This window comes from Canis lupus, chromosome 4 (genome assembly GCF_048164855.1).
Source record: "Canis lupus baileyi chromosome 4, mCanLup2.hap1, whole genome shotgun sequence".
In the NCBI taxonomy this organism is placed as follows: Eukaryota; Metazoa; Chordata; class Mammalia; order Carnivora; family Canidae; genus Canis; species Canis lupus.
This window is the reverse complement of record NC_132841.1, coordinates 53,404,037-53,428,166: the sequence shown is the minus strand read 5'-3', so window position 1 is coordinate 53,428,166 and position 24,130 is coordinate 53,404,037. Positions and strand designations below refer to the sequence as shown.

At 43.2% G+C, this 24,130-nt stretch overlaps 1 protein-coding gene across 1 annotated transcript in view; it reads right to left on the bottom strand.

Annotated features, from left to right (window-relative positions):
- The window catches only part of ADAM19 (ADAM metallopeptidase domain 19), an 83,345-nt gene that overhangs the window by 57,511 nt on the left and 1,704 nt on the right, over positions 1–24,130 (bottom strand). The window contains exons 2-3 of the mRNA XM_072824340.1: positions 22,761–22,846; positions 18,334–18,404 (exon numbers count right to left, since the gene is read on the bottom strand). Of these exons, the coding sequence (XP_072680441.1) occupies positions 18,334–18,404; positions 22,761–22,846 (157 nt within the window). The remainder of the gene's footprint in view (positions 1–18,333; positions 18,405–22,760; positions 22,847–24,130) is intronic.

Sequence of the window (24,130 nt, the reverse complement as noted above, 5' to 3'; positions counted from 1 at the left end):
TCTGAGGGTTCATAATACTAGTCTCTCTCTTTATGGATCTTAATTTTTTTTTTTTAAAGTAGGCTTCACACTTTTTTTTAAGTGGGCTCCCTACTCAGGGCTTACACGCAGAACCCTGAGATGAGGATCTGTGCTGAGATTAAGATCAGATGCTCAACTGACTGTGCCACCCAGGCACCCCTGGGTATTAATATTTTTTAACCAGCTAGAGGATATTATGCCAATCATAAGCTACTTGGCCTCAGTCTCCCTTTCTATCAAATGGAAATAGTTCAGGACAGGCAGACACTGGAAGGGTTACTGAAAAGCAGAGAGTGCTGTTCTAATGTAGTGGCCAATGTTCACCCATATTTGGGACAAAATAACAAATTCAGTAAGTATTGTTTTGTTTTCTTTTGTTTTCGAAGGAGAAAGTAAAGGAGAGAAGAGACAGCTGTTTCAGAACCAAGATTTCCAAACCAGTGCTCATTCCATCTCTGACTCTGGAGGAATGGAAACAAACCAACATGCCAAAGGCATGGCCCTAAAGCCAAATAAGGGCTGACAAGTCCAGGGGCCCACAGGCAGAGGCATTCCTTTTTGAGGGAACAGAAAGGCCAAGGAAGGCGGAACTTTAAACATCATTCCTAATCTATAGAGTGGGGATCTCCTCCTATCCCAGGACTTTCTTGAATAAGTATCATTCTGGCCAGAGGACCAGCCCCAGAAGTAACACTTTGAAGCAAGATGGCGCCACCCACAATCCTGGCAAAAGGCCAAAGCTACATAACATGTTTTCTTTAACCTTTTATTAAGGAAGTTTCCAAACAATGTATTAAATCAACACTCCTTTTCACCAACCGCTTCCCATTACATCTTCTCCCAGTCCACACAAGACCTGGCATCTTTCCGACCAGCTCCTGGTCTTATGTTTTGCTTTTATATACCAAAGGATGTTTGGATGAACACTGTTTACTCACTTGACCAGCAAGGTCTTTATTTAATTCTCTTCATGCCTCCCTCTTGGCTAACTCCACAAAAATGAGTAACTTTTCTGTGCAAATAGGGCTGATTTCCTGGGATCAGGGAGCTTAACTGTCAGGGACCTGAGGTAAGGAACCTCAAAATGGCTCACCCAAAAGTTTACACATTTGTTGAGCCCATTATGAGTACTTATTGGAACTGGATAAGCACAGTTAAAGGGGGGAAAAAACAGAAGAAGAAAAAGAACAGTTGAAGGAAATGGGGTCCTATCTTCATTTCTTAGAAAACATTTAAAAAACAGAAACATTGCCTGATAGCAGCCTAACAGCCAGATTTCTTTTTTTAAGATTTTATTTATTCCTGAGAGACACAGAGAGACAGAGACACAGGCAGAGGGAGAAGGAGGCTCCATGCAGGGAGCCTGATGTGGGACTCGATCCCAGGTCTCCAGGATCACGCCCTGGGCTGAAGGCGGTGCTAAACCGCTGAGCCACCTGGCCACCCCAAACAGCCAGATTTTGATAAATAACCATTGTGGCTTGTTTAACAGATCAATCTCAAGGGAAGGGCCAAAGCAAGAGGCAACAGGCATATTGTAGAGATAGAGTTTGTGAATAAAACAAAGGGGAAATGAAGAAAAGGAACCTCTAAGATCACTGGGCCTTTGAGAATATGCTAGAAAAGAGGGGAATAAGTGAACCATCCTAAGAAAAAAATCAAGCAAACAATAAGCAGGTGGGTGAAGACCACGAACAAACCTGACCTAAATGTGAGTGCTTGGTTCCTATTAGGTCCTGATTAAATATCCCAGTAACTTTGATAAACCTTGCCCCATGTTTCTCAGCATCCTAGAGCACAAATCACAGCTGTTGCAGTCAAGAGAGTCAGATATTGGAAAGCCCTCCTAGATCATGGTAGACAATGACTGTCCCAGCCTCCCGCATCCCTGCCACCTTCATGGCAGAAGAATGCCCCAATTTGCATTTAGACAAGCATTCCCTTCTCACTGCATACTGACTTCAGGCACCTGGAGTTAGTAGTGAGAGGCCAAGACAATCAGATCTTATTTCACCGAATTCCACGGAGGGTGACATCTGATGAAAATGGCTGAAGCAGAGTCACTCTAGTGGTGGCACCTGAAGAGACTGCCTATAAATTCTTAGATTTGTCCTTTTACAGCCATAGTTCTGAACTGAGCTCAAAAAAATGCAGCTGCTTTTCAACGTATTCTATTTGTCCTTTATCGTTTCCATAAAGTTTTCTTGGGGGGTGGGGGAATCAGCATATAAAATGCAGAGTTGGCTGCAACAAAAGCATCTTTATATGCTGCCCTCTGTGTCCAATATTTCCCCTCAATCCACTTTTATAGAAGAATTTGAAAAAGAGCAAAAGCAACTTGTCCAACATCACACAGTTATATTTTGCTTCTAAACCCATCAATCTAAATAAGCAAAAGTAAGCTAAATGTCAGTGGTAGATAATCCAAGAGTTAGGCCATCCAGATACTCCCAGAAGGCAGAGAGGAAGGATGTTTGTGCAATCTCATCAATAACTGCTTATTAAGCAGCATCATACAGTACAAACTGCGGGGCATATGGCATCAGGAAGTCCTAATTCCTCCTGGCTTGAATTCACCATGTATTTGTTCTGGGTCAGCAGCCAAGCTGCAGTGTCTCTTCCGAGCCTCACACTCTGCATCTGTAAACCCATTGACTCATTCCATGAATATTGATTGAGGCCAGTGCTGTGCCAGGCACTGTGCTAGGATGGTAGGAGACGTGAGTGAAGCAAGCATAGTTTTTCTGCCCTCCACCCAGCATGTGCATCTCCCATCATGAAGATCAGAGGAGGCTGAATCTGACACCCCCAAAGATGCCACTTTAACATAAGGATTATTTTGCACCAAAGGCAACGGAGAAGCAGATACAAAAAAAAAAAAAAAAAGTGCTCTCTGCCCTCCCCCTATTTGCCTAAAAGTAGGACAAAACTTTCAAAACTTTCAAAATTTTCCCTCCTCTCTACCAGGAAGGACAAAAGTTAATCACCAGATACAACTTCAGATCCTATCGGCCCAGAGAAGGCTCCAGAGGAATCTACACAACAACTTTTACTGACTAGTCTTTGTCTCCCATTGGTCTCCTATATATTTACCTTCCCACACTTTACCTTCTTTGGAAGCCTGTTTTCCTCTGTCCTGTCATTTCTCTAGAGATTTATTGTTCTTTGGGAAAGATGCTGCATAAGCCCAAAGAGGCCAAGTCACTGTTAAACCAGCCCATCTTCCTTCCTTCCTAGAATTGCTGCAAACCAGTCAGGCAACCAATCTCCAAGTACCCCTAACAAGCTGCCTCCACAGCTACGGAGAAAGGGTGCTTGCGCATCGGTGTTTATGTGTGTGTGCACCCACATGTGCGTGAGAGTGTGTGTGTGTTTTGGGGACAGAGAGGAAGAGTGGAATATAGAATAGGAACTAAGGGTCCTTACTCAACATTACTGATCTGTTTTCCCCAGCTGTATTCTCACCACCACATAACTGAAAGGCTAGTTTAATCTTTGCTCTCTTCCCCAAGCCTCAAATTTAGCAGCAAGAGATAAAGCACTTCTAAGATACAAGAAGCCTGATATCTTTTCCAACACTTAGATCACCTCTTTCCCTAGTGTTCCAGTCTCCTTCCAGAGGAATCCCTTTCCATGACTTGTCTTTCCTTTCAGGGGAGGAGGGGGGCTTGGAAAAAGAAACCATGCCTGATATAATGCAGTCATTATAGCCTCTTGTCCCATCTGGACCTCTCTCCAGGGAGACTGATGCAAGAGGAGAAAATGTGGAGTCTGTCAGTTTTCCGCAAATCTGTAACCTCCGGGGAGAAAGCAGGAAAGGGGGCAGTGGGGTACATGGGAGCTATGGAAGGGACTGGGAAAGAGCCATAAGTACAGAAGTCATAAAGACCCCATTTCTCCTTAAACTGGCTGCAGAAAGCCTGGCCCAGCTCCACCCACTCAATGATATCATTGTTTTCAACAAAAGCTGGTTTGAGAACCCCCAGAAAGGCCCCCAGTGAGGCCTCAGCTGCTAGAACAGGCAGAGGGCTCACCAGTTCCTGGGAGATTAAGTCCTTAGAATTGCAGATAAGGAGAGAAAACTATGTAAAAGCCCAAATTACAGAGATAAGCAGGGTAAGGACAGACTTTGCTTCCGCCTGGCCTTTTAGGGCCAAGGAAAGAGAGTAGGACACTACTTTATACATAGATTTTGTCTGTGGATCCCTACCATGATCCTGCAAAGTTGGTGACTGGGGATTATTATCTTCATCTAATGAGAAAACTAAAGATCTGAAAAGAGAAGTGGCTTGTCTGAGGTCCCACCCCAAGCTAAGGGCAAGCCCAGGGACTGGCAGCCCTGTCCCACTACCTACTCACACAGAAAACTCAGACTGGCCCTTGCATCCACACCTTCCCTCAGCCCATGGTCAACCCATCTCCTAATCTCCGTGATTCCATCCTGTAAACATCTCTGCAATGCGTCTATCGCCTCTCCATATCTGCTACCTCCTCTCTAAATTCAACCACCATCATTTCTCACTCAGAGTATAATAAAACTTTTGAATGGGTCTTAGAACTGCATTAGTCTTGCCCCTTCCAATCCACCCTATACTTCAGCTGAAGTAGTCCTTCTCAAATGCATTTTGGATGCTATTACCACCTGACTTTCAAAATATTCTTCATCAGCTCCCTGTTGCCCTCAAGATAAACAGCCAATCTCTTTAAGGAGCCTTTGAGGCCCTTCAAGGATTCACCCTTGTCTACGTGGCCAACCGCTTTCTTTGCCATTTCTTTCTGCCCTCTTCACTCTCTGCTCTAACCACAAAGAACTCCCTTTCATCTCCACATGTTCCTCTTGCGGTTGGGCCTTTGTTTCTTCCTTGTGCAGCTGGAATATGCCGACTCTATCACCCCCCTCCCCCTACCACCCAACTTCTTCCTTACTTCACTTCCTCTTAGAAGCCTTCCCTTATCCCTAACCCAAGGTAGGTTCCCCTTCCCCAGGCCTCATAGCGCTCTCTACTTCCTCCATGATAGCCCTACATTGTTCCCTAGTAGTTTAATTCTCCGCCTCCTCCACTAAGCTATGAGCCCCTTAATGGCACAGACTGTGTTTTGCTTGCCACTGCTCTCCTGGGAACACCCATGACTTAGCCCAACACCCATCACATGGTTGGCACTCATAATATTTGTTGAATGAAGGAAGAGGAGGAAGGAAAGACAAGAAGCTAAGAGTTCCCAAGGAGTGGTCCAGAGCTCAAGCCCAGTACAACAGAGACTCTCATCAGAAAAGCCAATGATTCAGGTCACCTGGTTGGCTCAGTTGGTAAAGCATGCAACTCTTGATCTCAGGGTCATGAATTGAAGTCTATGTTGGCATGGAGCCTACTTAAGAAAAAAAGAAAAAGCCAAGGATTCTGACCCAATGTCTGCCCTCAGCTTAGTTTGAGCAAGACCTACAACTTGCCCCATTGTGCCCAAAGGCCTATTTATTTAGTATTCAAGGTGTCAGCTAAAGGTCTGTGTATACCACTAAGTTCTACACAGAGAAAGAGGAAGCTCATTTTCTTAAAATCAAAATATTTCCTGGGTGAAACATAAATGCAGGTGGGGTTTTTTTGTTTTGTTTTGTTTTTTTGTTTTTTTTTTTTAAATGCAGTTTCATTCTCAGGATAGAACCCATCCAGAGGCTCTAGTATTGACCTCCTCCTCTCTTAGATTTTTCTTGGGATAATCATGCTCCATTGCCTAAGCACAAAGGTTGGGGAGTAGAAACATCCTCCAACCTCTAGAATCTAGAGGAAGGGCCTAGACACATCCTGGAAGCTAGGGAGAAAACAGAAGTCTTGAAGGTAGGATTTCCACACATCTCCCAAGTCTAAAAATATATCCATCCATCCATCCATCTGCAGCCCACCCGCCACGCCCCACTTCTCAGGAGACTTCCCCCCCACCCCCCGTCCCTAAATTGTGAAGAAGCTGTTTTTGCCTTATGCTCAGCCTCTTGCAGTCCATGGCTCCATCCACTAGGTATGCTCTATCTACTGGACTCAGCCCGAATTTCCTTCAATGGGGAGTTAGGAGGAAAGAGCTTCTTCTCATTTGATGTGTAAAAAAAATACAGTCTAGCTTTAGAGTGTACCTCAAGTATCTTTCCTAGAAGTACCCCACCTACTTCCTTGATCATATGGTTTTCACCTGAGGGGAGAGAGCCCAACTCAAAGTCAAAAATAAGAAACTAAAAAATTGAGCTTAAGGCACTGAAATCTTGAGTAACAAGCTGTGGAAGGAAAATAAGCCCCTTCCCTATTCCCTACATAACACCCTGCTGAATTAAAATGATTTGGCTAGTTGGAATACTGAATTCCTAAGAGATTATTAGCAGTACAGCTTTGGTTCCTCTTGACCCAGACCAAATATTTACATATTAATTTCTCAGTTTGCATTCCTTTATCATTCTTCCACTCACCTCTCCTCCCTCCCTCATCCAAAGCCTCCCCTCTTTTGGATGAACTTAGAAGGTAAAATGCTAAGTGAAATAAGTCAAACACAGAAAGATAGATACCTTGTGACTTCACTTACATGTAGAATCTAAAAATGAAAACAAATGAAAAATGGAAACAAATTGTTCATTATTGGAGGAGGGGAAGCTTGGAATAGGTGAAGGAGATTAAGAGGTATAAACTTCCAATTATAAAATAAATAAGTCATGGGGATGTCATGCACAACATAGGGAATATAGTCAACAATATTGTAATAACTTAGCATGGGGATCATTTTGTAATGTATAAAAATATCAAATCACGTACCCTTGAAACTAATAGGATATTGTATGGCAATTATACTTCAATAAGAAAGACAAAAAAAAAAATAACCTCCCCTCTTTGCTTCTGTAAGACAGAGTTCCAAGTAACTGTCCTTAGGGAAGCTTTCTCTACCTCCCCAGTCAGAAAGTCTCTATTTGCACCTGCCTTCTCAGCACCCTACTTTCAACTCTATTATTACATTTGTAATCTGCCTTGAACGCTGCTGCTTTTCTGTTTTCTCTCTCAGAGAGCGCAGACTGCCAGAGGGCAAGGATGGTGTGTTTGCATTTACTCCCTACCACACATAGTCTAAGATTTTACACACACATGTTCAATCAACATTTGCTGAAATCAACCTTGTGGAATGGAGACAAGTTAGCTCTGGTTTAGAAGGCAGGAGATCCATCAACTGATGAATGAAGAAACAAAATGTGGTATATCCCTACAATGTAACGATAATATAACAATAAGGAATGAAGTACTAATCCCTGCTATTCAATATGGATACAACTCACAAACATTAAGCTAAATGAAGAAGACACACACCCACACAAACACATGTTGTATAATCTCTTTTATATGAAATATCTAAAATAGGCAAATCTGTAGAAACAGAAGTAGATTAGTGGTTGCTTATTGCCGATGGGGGTGTGGGAGAATGAGGAGTGCCTACTCACATTAGTTTGCTAGGGCTGCATTCACAAAGTACCACAAACTGAATGGTTTAAAAAACAGATTTGTTATCTCACAGTTCTGGAGGCTAGAAGTTTAAGATCAAGGGGTTGGCTGAGCCATGCTTCCTCTGAAAATACCAGGGAAGGATCTGCTCCAGGCCTCTCTTCCAGCTTCTGGTATTCCTTGGCTTTTGGCAGCATGATCTAATCTTCACACAATGTTCTCACTATGTGCATGTCTGTGGCCAAATTTCCCCTTTTTATAAGAACACCAGTCATGTTGGATTAGGGGCCCACCTTAATCCAGTATGATCTCATCTTAACTGATTAAATTCACAATGATTCTATTTTCAGATAAGGTCATTCTGAAATCCTGGGGGTTAGAACTTCACATATGAATTTGGAGGACACATTCAATCCATAAAACTGCTAATGGTTTCTTTTTTGGAGTGATGAAATATTCAAAAACTAGAACATGTGGGGTTACACAACTCTATAAAACACTCAATTGAATATTTTAAGTGGATAAACTTTATAGTATATGAGTTATAGATCAATAAAGCTGTTTTTAAAAATGGCAGGAAAGTTGGGCTTAAAGAGTGTGTATCCAAGCTCAAAAATCAACCCATCAGGACACCTGGGTGGCTCACCAGTTGAGCATCTGCCTTTGGCTCAGGGTGTGATCCTGGGATGGGGATCGAGTCCCACATCAGGCTCCCTGCGAGGACTGCCTGTGTCTCTGTCTTTCTCTCTGTGTCTCTCATGAATAAATAAATTTAAAAAATCTTTTTTAAAAATATCAACCCATCGGTGTGTGAAAACAAGTTCGCTCCACAAGGGCTTGAGGATGTAACTTAGAAAAAAGCCAAAAGCAAAGTGCCTTTATCCATGTGTTCCACATGAAATACCCTGATGCAGTGATTGAAACCTAGAAGGTGATCCTCTAGAAGTACCTTCCAAAGAATATAAGAGTGTTCACTTCAACACTGTTAAAAATGAGAAGAAGAAGAAGAAGAAGAAGAAGAAGAAGAAGAAGAAGAAGAAGAAGAAGAGGAGGAGGAGGAGGAGGAGGAGGAGGAGGAGGAGGAGGAGGAGGAAGAGGAGGAGGAAGAGGAGGAGGAGGAGGAGGAAAAGAAATAGCTTGAATGTCCATCAATATGGAGTAATTACATTACTCATGGCATCTTTATTATTACTGAATCTGGATGATGGGTATATGGGGATTCATTATTTTATTCTACCTCTGCATGCATTTGATAATTTTTCATTATAGGAAATTTTCCAAGTTAATTACAGCATGCACATAAAATGTAATATTATACAGCCATTAAAAATTGTCACATAAAAAAAAATCACCTGAGCAATTTACATGGAAATGTGTCTATCATATGCTCTCACATTCTGCTGTATGACTGTAAAATGGTTCAGCCCTTGGGGGCAGAAGCTGTGGAGTAAGAGGTATAGCTGATAAAAACTGAAACCGTTTTAAACATATATGCTAAGTGACCTTGCAACTCTATCTGTAAGTATCAAGCCCACAGAAATGCTTGCAAATGTTCTTAAAGATAATGTGTCAGCTGATTACTGCAGCAGGATTTGTAATAGCAAGAAACTGGAAACCTAACTCTCCACTAATAGGGAAATTAATAAATTTTGACCCATCCATTTAGTGGAATCCTAGGTGACCATTAAAAAGAATGAGACAGACCCATAAATATGCTAACGCGGAAAGATATTGAAGGTAAATAATAAAAAAGCAAATTACAGAGTAGCATATAAGGTATAATCTCATTTACTATGAAACTCTTGTACTTGTGTAATTTTTTCTAGAATCTTATTAACAAATTTTTCAAACACTCCAAACATTTCTTATGTAAAATTTTGAAAACGATGTGATGTTTGTCCATGCTATATTTCCACGTGAAAAAACATGCATAAAACTGAGGGTATAGTATAACCCCATTTGAGTAAGTTTACATGGAAATTTACAGTTAAAAAAAACCCAAACCTATATAAAATAGTAGGTTCAGAGTAAATGCTCACACACTGGATGCCGGCTATCGTTATCTTAAGGTAAACAACCTGATGGTGAAGGGATCCTCAAGTTCAAGAATCAACTCCTGACTTCCTCCAAGTGTGCTGCTTCCCTTTGCTCTGACAAGGGTCCGTCTAAGGCCAACTGACAGCTTCCTCCCATTCATTTTACCCCGTGCTCCTGCTGAAGGGCCGCCAGGAGAAATAAGCTTGAGACAAAAGAAAACCATGGACATCCTTCCTGGCTACATACGCAGCCCTGGCTGTGGATCCCTGGAAGGAGATAGAGCCGGAATCCTGACCTCCTTATCGGACAGTTCAGGGCCTTGCCAAGGGAGCGGCTGGGCACAGAAAAGAGGTACAGTCTGGCTGGCTGGAGAACCCTGCAAAGCTGTATTTGGGAGATACAGTGAGGTCAAACGTGCCATGGCTGGAGAGTAGGAGTGAATTTCCTCTCAGTGGCAATGGGTTTTAAGATCAACCCTTCCAAATTACATTTGGAAACCAACACAGGGGAATTCCCTCTTACTTCATTCTTAACTGTTTTTCCGATCCTGCAAAACACAAATAATAGTGACTATTTATTGCACTTTGTGGTGCACCAGGGACAGTGTACGTTCTTTAGGAGCATCACGTTATCGAGTTCACACAACACCCAGCAGGGTGGCCACTATTATTAGCCCTATCAAGTGTATGAGGAAGCAGATTCACAAAGGTGAAGAAACTTGCCAAAGGTTACATCCCCAGTGGGTGCGAGGAGCCAGATTCTGAATCCAGATCCACCTGGATGACACTACTGCTGTACACTGAAATCCAGATCCTAATCAGGTCCTAGGAGAGTTAGAAGGAAAGGAAAGAGGGAGGGTAGAATGGGGATAATGCTAGTTCTAACCAAGACAGAGTATACTGAGCAAGGAAAAGGCATCTGAGAAGCCACATACAGAACCTGGGTTTTGGAGTCAAACAGATCTAGCTCCACATCCTGGCTCTTCCCTTCCCACCCAGAGGCCCTTGAGCAACTCACATTGCTCACGGTCCATGTCTGCTGAATAAGGCCAATACAGGTACCTCCACCTCAGAGTTGTGAGGATTCACTTAGATGAACCACCTAGAGACCTCAGAACAGTGTCTACTCTGTAGGCATCTTCGACATGGTAATAGCTATAATTAACATGATTGTTGATATCATTATTAATATCTGACCATCATTCCTCAGAACGATGTCATCTAAAGGCAGACTGAGCACCAGAGAACATGACCAGAACTTAGGAAACCCTGATAAGGGGATCCCTGGGTGGCACAGCGGTTTAGCGCCTGCCTTTGGCAGAGGGCATGATCCTAGAGTCCCAGGATCGAGTCCCACATCAGGCTCCCTGCATGGAGCCTGCTTCTCCCTCTGCCTGTGTTCTCTGCCTCTCTCTCTCTCTCTCTCTCTGTCTCTCATGAATAAATAAAATCTTTTAAAAAAAAAAAGGAAACCCTGATAAGCAACAACCACACACTGTTTTTCACTATGTTTTTCTCTTGTTACTTCATGCTTAAAGACAGTCACAGGGGTCACATGCAATGCTATGGATTACCAAGACCCTTCAGAAAACATTTGTTCTTGATTTTGCATTAATAAAAGTTAGTGTGTATTGAAATCTATTGTTATATGCTGGGCATTGTACTGAGCACCTCCTAATACGTTACCACAAAACCTCAGAGCCCTCTGTTTTTGTTCCCTGTGATTGCTATTTATTACCTAAACCTATGGCTTTAAACAACAGGAAATTAGTCTCTCTCGGTTCTGGAGGCCAGAAGAATGACAATTTTACTAAGCCAAAATCAAGGTGTTAGCAGGACTGCACTCCTGCAGAGAGATGCCATTCCTTGCCTCCCACTCCCAATAGCTGCCTGCATTCCATGGCTTGTGGTCACATCACTCCGGTCTCTGCCTCCATGGTCATACTGCCTTCTTCTGTCTGTGATCAAGTCACACTGCCTCCCTTTTAACATATATTTGTGATTTAACTGAGGAACCACCTAGATAACTCAGGATAATCTCCCCTCCTCAAGATCCTTAACTTAATCATATTTACAAAATTCTTTTGCCATATAAGGTAGCATATTCTCATGTCTCAGTTTTCAACCCAGCCCACCCTGCAATGAAGGTATTACTATTTATTTTCTATGCATGTGGAGAATATAGTAAGAAACAGATCTGAGTTTGACTCCTGGCTCTGTCCGACATTGGGTTAATTACTTAAGTAATTAACACTTGAGTTTCCTCATTTATAAAATGTGAATAACGGTAATACCTCCTTCCAAGGGTTGCCATGAGGATTACATAAAACAGTATGCAAAGTGCCTCTGCATAGTAACTGGCTCTCAGTACATGCTCACTAAGGAACAAGTGTTATTATGAATACAGATGGAAGAAATATTCAGAAGGCCAGTGACTTCCCAAAGGCCACCTAACCAGGAAGTGTCAGTGCCTGGAACTGAGGCTCTGGCACCAAAGCCTGAGCCTGTTCTACTCTATGGATAATGGTGTTTCGAGTTTATGTGCTCACGGCCTTCAAAATCAACACATCTAGGTTATTTCAATTTCAGACACTCTCTGATACTCTCTTCTGTCAACTGTATAGGTGCATCCCTTCAGATCAGCACTCTTAATTACTGAAACTCAATTTATGCAAGGGCTTCTAAGATAGAAATATCACATCTCCAGTGATTTAGAAATAATAAAGACCCTACTTATGCAAGAATTTGGCTTGCAAAAAGATCACCAGATTGGCTAGCAGTCCATTTGGTCTGCAACTCCAGGGTTTCTGGACAACGTGGAAACAGTAGATAAAATCAATTGCAGTCTACAAAGCTATATTGGAAACTACATCTCAGACAGGACCATTAGGTGTCTCTGGGGCAAGGTGTCTAGCACAGTGCTTGGAATTTGTAACCGCTTATGCATTCACTGCCTCAGAGTCAACACGGCAGGGTTAATTCAGTTCTGGATGCTTGAGAAAGTCTTTGAAGAAAATTTCAGACACCCACAGGTGGCTCTCATCAAATTCTGGTGTCCCCACCCATCCACTCAACCATTTCCTCGGCACCGGCTCCTTGGGTTATACTATCTCTGCTGCAGGGAATGGGGAGCCCAGCTGCGTGCCGAGTTTGGAAAAACATTTTGAATACTTTAGGTCTGCCAAATACTTGGTTAAAGAATGATATCCTCTAATTTCTTAAGCCATGTGTATTTTAAGTGAAATGTAACCCATATGTCTGTTGACTCATTTAAATGCAACTCAGTGAAGCATGGTTTACCAAGAGCATTGGGATAGCATCTAAGCCTTTCTTAAGCCTCTCTTTGATCCAGGAAATTGAATTTTGCTAACAACAAATGAAGCTCCTGACAAGAGAGGGTCAAACAGAGCTGTCCTTTATCCTAGATAAGATGTAAAGTCTACTCCCAACTCAAGAGGAAGCTGGGAAGGTGGAGGTGGCAGAGAGCGCCATGGCTTGGGTGTATTCAGGATTATGCTCTGGATCAGCTACATATTTCTACCAGGCTTCCTGGGAAAGTGCAGCACTAGGAGGTGGTAACTAACCCAGCCTGTCTCTTGCTAGAAAAAAACTCCTTTCCTGCCTGCTAATTCTCTCCTTCTCCAGTCCTCCAGTACTATACAATTCAAAGAATTGAGGGAAAAAGGAGAAAGTTAGGGCACTAGATCACTCCATTAGCATTGAATGACTGTTGATTTTCCAGGTTGTCGCCTGATTTCCAGGACAACAAGAGCAGTCTCCTTCTCAGGGACCTTTCTGAAGGACTAATAAGAAATTAGAGAGGAGGAGAGATTAACATCAAAAGTAATGGTGGTCACGACAATCACTGAGCCTCTAAAGGACCAAACTCTGTTGTCTATGAGGCCTGGAGGTAGGCATACACACACAAGAAAACAAATGTCCACTCTTATTAGTTAGACTCATGCAAACAGGATCTCCCTTTAGCTAGCTGGGCTGGAGCACAACAAATCGGGTGAGACTGAACGATAGCTCTCTCTTTCCCAAGCCAAAATCTGAATCTTATCATCATTTGGACTCAAGGAAGGACAGTATGCCGAGGAAATTAAGAGTTCCAGAATGTGCTCAAGAGACCCCAGAGAAAAGTGCATGGCCAAAGGTCCTCTGGGCAGAGTGCCCACTGGCTGAGCTGCTTGTGTGCCTTTGAAGGTGACCTTGTAACCTAGTGATCTTGTCCTCAAGTAATGCAGCCCAATGAGCACCCAGCAGGCTGACTGAACAGTTCAATGGGCCCTCCTTGGGAAAAAGTACAGAAACGAGAAGGGAGTGAGCCAGACCCTACATTTCCTGGAGGTGTTCATCTCCCTAGACGCTTTACAGCTAAGGAAGATTCCATTTGATTTCAGCAAACAAATTTTGTCCAGTGTAGCTTTTGGGTTGATGAGGCAGTCCTCAGGGCATGGGGAAAATTACATGCTGAAAAAATATTATGGATTTATGCCTCAAATCTGTGGGCTGTGGAAATAGCAGCCTATAATTTCTTCCCTGTCATTTCCCTTCCCGTGTTTATGTTGCCTAAATGGTGAGTCCTGAGCTAGCAGTTCATCCTCAACTTCAAGGTCTATGGTTTTGAGGCACTTGCCTTTATCCCAGTGCCCTATTTTCAAGGAGGTCTCTATAACTGGAGAGCAAACTTCCTGAGGTAGGGAGTTCTTTTCCATTTTTCTACTTACACCACATCCTTTAAATAGGCAGTGCAAGAAAAAGCTCTTAGAGCCCAACAGGGACAAAATCCCAATTTTATAGATGAGAAAGTTGAGACCCAGGAAACCCAGGTTAGCTTGTTGATCACTTCTATATCACCTGTCTCTGAGCTCAGTACTTTCTCCACATACCACACTGCCTCAATCACAAATAAGGCCCTCCTAATAACAGCTGTGCACCTAAATTTGCAAATTACATGTATGTGTGTGACTAAATGTACAGCAACATAATAAACACTTTTATCAGAGTAAGATACTACCTTCAGATATACAGTTGAGTCTTAAAAAACAAGTATGGAACTCTATATATATATATATATAATCTCACTTTTGCTCCTCCCTCCCCTACAAGAGCCACGTACCTGAGCTTCTGTCAATTGTGTTTATGAGTATCTATGTGTGTGTTCTCACACACGTAGAAAAGGTCCAGAGTATGCCCACCAAACTGTTGACAATGGATTCTTCTTGAAGGGAGGAGACTTTCACTCTTTTACTTACCATATTTTGGTATTGCTACATGTTTTACAATGAGCATGTATTACTTTTGCAGTTAAAAAATCGTAAACAAGACATAACAGTAGCTGCCAGTTACTGAGTATGGAATATAACCCAGGCAGCGTGCTGGCTTTCCACATGCCATCTCACTTCATCCTCCGCATGGCTCATGGCATGGGCTATCTTTATATTCCAGATAAGGAACCGAGACTTAAGAGAACATACAGCTAGTAAGTGGCAGAGCCAGGATCTGAACCTAGGACCGTCACACATGAAAGCCACATTGAGATGAGCCCCACAATACCACTCCTTTTCACCTGCACTCAATGAAGGGCATGCGTCTCCCATGGGAATGCCATCCATTTATTCTGAGTTGCTTCACAGCAGGAAAAGGCTGCCAGCTGTCACACTATTGAATTAAGATAACTTGGGGTGTCTGCCTCCTGAGCTGAAGGCCCATTTACTACATGCCCGTTCTCCTGGCCCATCCTCCTGCTCTTCCATCCTCACCATTCTTGGCAATCTCTCTATGTGCGAATTCCATTAAATGCCTGCTCACTGCTATTTTGGGCCATGCATTAGCACGTGGGCTTTGACTTGATGGGAGAAGGCCAGACACCTCGAGATGATGAAAAGTAAATTAGAAATGTTCTCTCCCTTCCCTCACAGTCCCAGAAGCCCTTGCCCTGAGAGGCCTGAGAATCCCATATAAGGGGAAATGTATGGTGGGGGGTAGGGGAAGGGCAGCGAAGAAAGGCAAACTTCATAACCTATCAGGAGCTTTGCACTTGCTGTTGCTTCTCCTTGGAGTTGCTGTCTCTTAGCCATCTACGTGGCTCACTTCCTCACCTCCTTCAGGTCTTGACTCCAGTATCAATTCACCACCAAGGCCTTTCCTGACCACCATTCTGAAAAGCACCTCCCTCCAGACCCCTCCCTTCACCCCCTACTTGGTTTCCTCCATACTGCTTGTCTCTGGACGTTTGACAGTTCACTTGCTTATCCGTTTACTGTTCCTGCCATGAGAATATAAGCTCCATAAGGGCAGAACTGTTCTAGTCACAGCCATGTCCCCAGTAGTGACACTGCTGCCAACAATGCTACAGATGCATAACAGATGAATAACGATGTATAAATCCGTTGAGGAAATTAAGAACCAGAGCTTGAGAAGGCACCTGGCACAGGGCCTAGCTTCCCTTGAAATAACATGGGATTACAAAAACTTTAACAACGGCAATTTGAAAAATCAGAAAAGCATCCCTCCCCTTCCCCCCCCCATCCCCCGAGCGGATTTGAATCCGCGGACTCATAAGCACCATGAATGAGAAGGTTTTGGGAAATAAATACAATAGGAAGTCGTGTGCAGTTCAAGTTCCGCTTGCTAACACGTGTTCAAAAACAAAAAGCCCAGTTTGGACGAAAATAGCAGGAAGCCGTCCCCCAGGGATACCTGATGAGGTCATATTGCTTGGCTCTGCTGCTTCCATTTTTGTCAAGTCTCCTGCCTTCTGCCAACTCAAGGAAGCCAGGAACCACATCCAGCCTCCCGCAGCTCACTGGGAGACGAAAGAGCTGCCTGGAGCAGCAGACAAGAGAACTGCACGAGGGCTCTCCTCTGGAAGCTCTCAGGTGGAACAATCAAAGTCACCACGGTAGCGGATCACTCACTATGTGTGCTGTAAGCACCTGTGCACGCTGCTTCACGCACGACCACCCTATGAAATTAGTACTATTCTCATTTTATAGATGAGGATGCTGAGCTTCCACAATTTGCAGCAATGTGCCCCAGATTACACAGCTAGTGAGCTGATCCTGAGTTTCTGTGCCTCCAGACCCAAGCCAAGAACATAAATGATCCTAGTCTCTCACATCTCTCGTTTACTGGCTGTGTGATCTTAGCTGCCTGCCTAACTCTCTCTGATTCAAAGTTTCTACAACCACACAGAAGATTGTCACACCTAGTGTTTTCTAAGACAGCTTCCTGTTCTAACTTCCTATGGCCTCCTGCACAGGTTCCAAAACTTGAGGGAAGGATGAGTCCTGGGATCCCATTTACCCATGACACCCCTCACCCACCCACCCACCCATCACTTGGAGCACCCAGAGGAAGCTTAAGGGTCAAATGGACCACCTGAGACCAAATAGGATGGATTCAGCTCAGGTGGTGATGGCACATTCAGATCGGAGCTACAAGGCTGGGGCCATGGGAAACTAAAGCAGGTTCCTGAGAGACCAATAAGAAGAAACCCTCTAAGGGTCTCTGCAGGACCAGAGGAATTTTACAACACAAGGAGAAATCCCAAGCAGGTAGGGTCTAACCCCTCTGGGGACATAGCCAGCCAAGTCTGTCCCAGGGAAATGGGACAAAAGGATCCCATTCTTGGGGTGGTTTCACTGTTAGGAGGAAAGTAGCAAAAATGATTGAGATGCCCATCTTTCCAGCTTCCTGGAGGCCACCATATACTGGAGGCAGAGGAGAGATGCAGATGAAGCCCTTTACTGTCCATGCTGCTTAAGGCATACTTTGACCATACTTCCAAAACTTCTTTGCAAGTATCCAAAAGCCCAAATTTGGAATAATTTATATTCTTGCTTTCCACCCAAGCTTAGCAGCCATTCCCATCCTTCCAGATACGGGAAGGTCCCTATCCATCCCTTTCTTGGCAGTGATGCGTCTGATTACTCATCTGCTTCCAGGGGACTCCAGAGGCTGCCAAGAGGAGGCATGCAGTTTCTGAGCTATGCAGCCTTATCTCCGAGGGTAGTGAGGCAGAACCAGTTAGTGGGAAAATACCAGAGGCCTCAGCATCCCCCAGCCAAGTAAGGAGAGCTCTCCCACGGCCAAGCAGATCGGGAATGGCCAAGGAACGGCCATGCATTATGTCTATTCACCTGCTCAATAACATGAATCAAGATACAACTGTGCTTGATGGCAAATCAATGTGGAAGTATTCCTGAGCCAGGCAGCCACCCGAGATGAATGAGGTTAGGAAGATGGAAGAATCAGCCTGATGCAGCCGGGGGACTGCTGACCATGCCCTTATTGGCTGAATCTGAGACTTAGCTGACCCGGAACAGATGGAGCAGCCCGCTTTTGAGGTGCCAAATCCCACAACACTCCACCCTGCCCCTCTGCTTTCTGCTATTTTCCTCTAATCTCCTTCACTTCCTGCCATGCGCCTTGCTGGAGCTAGTAAGTCAGCTGCCAAAGTCCCCCAGTCCGCCCCTCCCTTCATTACACCGCGCGCGCGCGCGCGCGTGTACACACACACACACACACACACACACACCCCTGTTTGCCTGCAGTGAACTAGTGGAGGCCCCGGAAATACAGCCAGAGGAAATTCAAGAAAGACGTTAAATGGTCCAGAAATTCCACAGCAAGTCAAGAGACTGTGGATATGCTGTCTTTGCAAGACTCTCCCCGCAAAGGAAGCACAGATTAAGAGCTTGGGTCACTTTACAAACTGTGTCCTTCCAAAACAGTGGCACCTGCATCCTGCATTGACAGGGAAGTGAATTGTTTCATTGGAGACAAAGGAGGAGTCCACTTACTCATTCTTTTCCAAGTCCAGGATCAGCTCTTGCCCCTCGGCTGTTATCCTGAGTTCAGCTTTGAGTGGATGCTAGAAGCAACAACAAAAGAATGTCAGTTCCTTAAAGCAGGGGACGAGGCTCCAGGGACAGGCATAGGATATAGCACAGTGCTCTGACATTGATCCACAGGAAGTGAACGAGAAAGGGTCAATTGCATTTCCAGCCCAAACATGAAATGACTTCAATCCCCAAAGGACCCAGTTCCCCTCCCCCATCTGCCTTGTCCTCAAACACAGAGAAAAGAAGCTAAAATGTGATATAAGTGCTTTCTTGTAGGTCTGGCAAACACTCGACAACAAGATCTTCAACAGTAAATTTTCTGTGTGGTCAGTTCTGGACTCAAGTGCTGTCTGTCGCTGTGTGAGCCTGCACATGTTACTGAACCTTCCTACAGCTCAATTTGCTCATTTATAAAATAGAGATAATAACAGTCAGCTTTATGGGAATCTTGTAGGGATAAAGTGACACAGTAACTGTCAGTGATTTGTCATAGTTCCTGCACACAGAAAACTCCTGTTGCATGTTGGCTGTTATCTAAGATACCAGGAGAACCCTCTTCATAGTAAGTTCTTATTTTATTTCATTTTGGCTCCCAGTTTGGATATCCCCAAGCATTTCAGAGGAGATACCTAGAAGAACCTCTAACTAAAGTTTCATAGGTCTGGGGCACCTGGGTGGATCACTGGGTTAAGTGTGTGCCTTTGGCTCAGGTCATGATCCTGGGGTCCTGGGATTGAGCCTCACATAGGACTCCCTGCTCGGCGGGGAGTCTGTGTCCCCCTCTGCCTCCTCCCCTCTTCCTGGCTCATACTCTCCCTCTCTCTCTTTCTCTCTTTCAAATAAAAAAATAAATAAACTTTAAAAAATAAATAAAGTTTTAAAGGTCCAAAAGAAGATACATTTTACATATAAGAAAAGCTTACAGATGACCAAATAAGCAATACACCCAGAAGAGATCACTTAAGATATCATACGATGATCAATACGCATGAAAAACATGTTCAACATCACTGGTACCTGCTCCCCACCAAAAAACAAAATTTTTTAAAGATAACTTTTACAGCGACAAATATTTTTTAAAACCCAAAAACCACAATGTAGTAGAGCAATACTGAAAAACAGGCACCCTCATATCCTACCAGTAAAAATTTAAAATGATATCAAAGCACTAGAAAATAAGTTGACAGATGGACTAAGAGTTTTTAAATGCGTAGACCCTCTGACTCAGTAATATAAAACTCTATCTAAAGAGAACAAATGGAAGCATGGGCAAAGGTTTATACATAGGGATGCTCATTACTTGTAATAATGACTAGTGAAATACAACTTGAATGTCCAAAAATATGAGAATAGTTAAATGATGATAAATCATGTGACAAAATATTCAACCATCATTAAAAATGATGACTTCAAATAATTTTTAATCTATCAAGAAAGTATACATGATAATTATTCACCACACAAAGGCTCAAAACAACACCGTATGTTTTATTTAAAAACTTTTGTGGAAAAAAATAAATCCAAACATTACCCTAGTGACCTCTCAGCAGTAAGATGCTGGGTTAATTTTCTTTTCTTTGTGTATCTTTCCATGTTTTTAGAATTGCCTTTATATTCTAAGTAATGGACTTTTCATCTCTTTTTAGCTTATTATTGAGGGAAATTTCAAAGAAATTAAAAATCCGAATCATAATAAACTTACTTCCATACTTCAACAATTCAACTTAAGATGGTTGAACTTATTTCGAAGGGAAAAATTATTTATTTGAAATGAGATGTTTGCATATTTAAACATATTAAAAACAGGATCAATACTTTGGTGTGTTTTAGATCCATGTTCTTTAACGTGGAACCAAGGAACTGATAAACTCTTTAAGTCTTTTTCAGTCCACAGAAGCTCTCACTACAGTGGGGCATCTATCCCTTTAAGATTGACTCCAAAGCTTAGTTACTGCATTGGAGAAAGTGGGCCCACTGCTTTGCCACCTCTGGTTGGGGGCCTTCCTCTTCCAAGCACAATCCTTTTATTTGGCTCCAGATACACTTCCCATTAGGGTCCTGGGCACTGGGCATCCCTGAGACATTCAGGCTACCAAGGGCTCCAATGAGATCTGAACGTTTTGATCCAGGAAGCTTGGGCAACTGTGTTCTTCACTATTTTTTGTACTAATTCATCCTACTGACTTCTCTTAAAAAGGGACATTTCAAAACCATGAGGAGAGGAAGTTAGGTGGTTGTTTGCCCAATAACTTTCACTAAGGGATCCACATGTCTGTTTCTGATGTCCTGATTCAGCTCTGATAACACCTACCCTGGTTGCTGAACCCTTGCTACTTTACTCTGGGATGTTCCAGAGCAAGGACCCTGCCCAGTGACATGAGGTATCAGGAACATAGTCCCAAGTGGGCATTTGAGGAAAAGCACACAGCGACAGAGCAATTCCCTCATTCAAGGAGTGGATGGCAATGTGACAGCCCACACAAGAAAGGAAAGTTGACACACATCAAAGCACTGCCACCTCTCCGCCAGAAAGACACAAGCTGCAACATGAGTACAAATATTTATAAGTGGGTAATCTAAAAATATTTCTCTCTGGTGTGGAAGATGCTCAGACCCTGATACTTAAAATATGCTGCTCCCTGTTTCCAGGACACTTCAAGCACAACAATGAAACAGCTCTACCAAGATCTAGGCACTTCCCTGTTCAGCCTTACTCAGCTTTCCCTTGCAACTCCACTCTGTGCTAGGAAGGGGCAACATCACTTCCAAGGAGGCAGCGGCCTGACCCGCTGTTTATACATCCCACAGGGAAAGGTTTGGGGTAGATTAGATAGGTTACCAGCTCCACAGAGTATCAGAAATCTGTCCCACGTATGTGCATCCCCCTTAAGATCTAGTACAATATTTAGTATACGGTGAACATTCAATTAATGTTTGATAAATAGATTAATTACATAAATGAGAATAAGAGGTCTGCGTGAAACCTAACTTCTACTATCTCTCTCTGACATTCATTCGTTCGTTCATTCAACAGATAGTTACGGCACTAGGCAGTGTGCTCAGTATTCCTACCAACTACAATGACCCAGATTCTGGGCAGACCACGGCTAGGAATAAAGACAGGAATTGGAGCTCCACTTTGTTTCTCAGCCCTTCCTGAGGATGCCGGGCATCCTACATCTGGAAAGAACAAAGAACCTCTACAGAAACTATCGGATCCATTCCTTGAGTAATAATGGATATGTTGGACTACCCAAGACCCTAATTTTTTAAAAATAACCTGCTCTAGGATGGCCATCCATCAATCTGTCTAGATTTTTCCTGAAGCTATTTTCAGCCTTCCTACTTTTTGATGAAATGAATTCTGTGCTCTTGTTGTCTTTAGGATAAAATGTTACTTTCATTTCTCCTAAATTTTTTGCTGGAAGTTCCCTTAAAAAATTCAAATTGAAGCATTTTTGGACATATCTGTACTACTCTAGCCATAACCTCAAGGATTCCAGGCATGTCTCCCTCTTTTCCAAAATCATAAGCCACAGAGTCTGAAATCTTTCCTGACACAGCTCTTTCTCCACTCTCTCCTACTATAATCTTGCTTTTATATGCTGCCCAATAAATCATGGACCCTTTGAGCCCCAAAGGACCTTATTAACTATCCCCTCTCCCCAGTCCTCTTTCTTCCTATCCCCTCTAAGCTCTATTTTATAAATAAGGAATCTGAACTTCAGAAAGTAGAAGGTCCCATAGCTGGCACACAGCAATCATGTCTTCCTTTCTAGCTCTTTCATGACTCACTTGAACTATAAAGACCAGAACCACAAAGAATATCCTAGATGTACAGGTCCTCTTTGCATGACAGGATAATACTTTCTGTCTTGTTCCCTCCCCTTGATTAAAACCCGTGCATTTTGCTGGTGTCATGGCCCAAGAAGCCTATTGCATTATAAGATATATTCCTTGGTACTAGATCCTTCCCTGCCTCTTAAAAATAGCTTGAATTATTATTTTTCTCTCCAAGTACATTATTTCATCAATAAAGTGAAGCATGTATTATATAGAGCAAAAATAACAGTGACAATATTTAATCAATTCCATTTGAGAGCTAGTGATTTTTGTGACACACATTTGCACTTAGCTTGTGTCAGCATTAATAATTTTCATTTCCTCAACTAATAGCATCTGGAAGTTTTCTAAAAGTTTGTCACATGATGAAGGAAAATCCCATCTGGGATTTTCAAAACCAATGCACAGAGAGGATAGAGTAGGCCAGAAACAGAACTACCAGAACTTTCCTGGGCTTCCAGGAAAGTAGAGAAGGTGGCCCCACACCTCCCAGAATGGGCTTGTTGGCTCCTGCTCTGAAAATGAGATATTTTGTGTCTTACCTTTTCTTTCGTGGGGCTTTCTGCCGTCTTCCACTGAGGTATTATTCGTTCATGCTGGAGCAGGGGGCTGCCTTCCCCATTTCCTCCTGCCAATACAGGATACACAACCATTGGAATTCCAGAACTCTGCACCCTAGCTAAGCTAGGCATCCACTGTCAAATGGAGAAAAACCCCTATTGGGTCATCAGAAAACCTGCTGGATGCCAGGCTCTTGGCACTTACTATGGGTCAGGGACTCTGCTAGTTGTTGGCCATACTGGAAAACAAGGATAACAAAGTCTCTGTCCTCCTCACAGTTTACTTTCTACAGATGGGAGATGCCCAATACACAAATATTCTCAAACAGTCCAGTAGGGTCATGGAATAAAGAAACCATGAAGAGGAGGTGCCTATTTTAGACAGGATGATTAGCAAAGATGGCATTTGAGATCTGAGAGACCAGAAGGCAGTCGTGAAAAGATCTGGGGGAAGAAAGCCCCAAGGAGAAGGACTAGCAAGTGCAATCGTCCTGCCTGAGCTCAGGTGGACTTGGCCCATTTAAGGAACAAGCAGAAAGTAGAGGTAATGAGAATCTAGTAAATGAGCAGGGAAGCTGGTAGGAGATATGGTCAGCAAGACAGCCATACATCTGATATCACAGAGGCCATGGAAAGTGTCTGGATTTTATTATAAATAGACTTGGGAGGCACTGGAGGGTTTAGACACAGAGCAATATGAGCTGTATTCAGTTTTTAAAAGATCATTCTGCCAGCTGGGTAGAGATGGTGGAGGAGGGGGGTACAGTGGAGGAGGGAGCACAAGTGAGAATAGAAGCAAGAAGGCGAGGCTGGGGACCTGGTGAGAGACGATGGTGGCTCAGACTGAAATGAGCTCAGTAGAGAGGAATGAAGTGGTCGGATTCTGGGTATGTTCTGGAAGTCAGGCCCATGGGTTACTCCCACAGAGCTTCAGTTTGTTCATCTGTAATATGAATACAATGATACCTGCCTGCTTATCTCACAGCAGTACTACGGAGAGTCACCATGAAACTGCTCCCAGATCCACAGAGCATCATCACATTACCTCAAGATCCCTAATGGCAAGTTTCCATTTGTAGATCACTTCCTACTTTACAAATCACTACCACCTCTTAGTTTCCCTTTATCCTCAAAACAAGACAAGTAGCAGGATTTCTATTTTTCAAGAAAGGTGAACTGAAACCTATTTGAGGTAAGACTTGTTCTAGGCACTACAGACCTAATGGCAAGTTTCCATTTGTAGATCACTTCCTACTTTACAAATCACTACCACCTCTTAGTTTCCCTTTATCCTCAAAACAAGACAAGTAGCAGGATTTCTATTTTTCAAGAAAGGTGAACTGAAACCTATT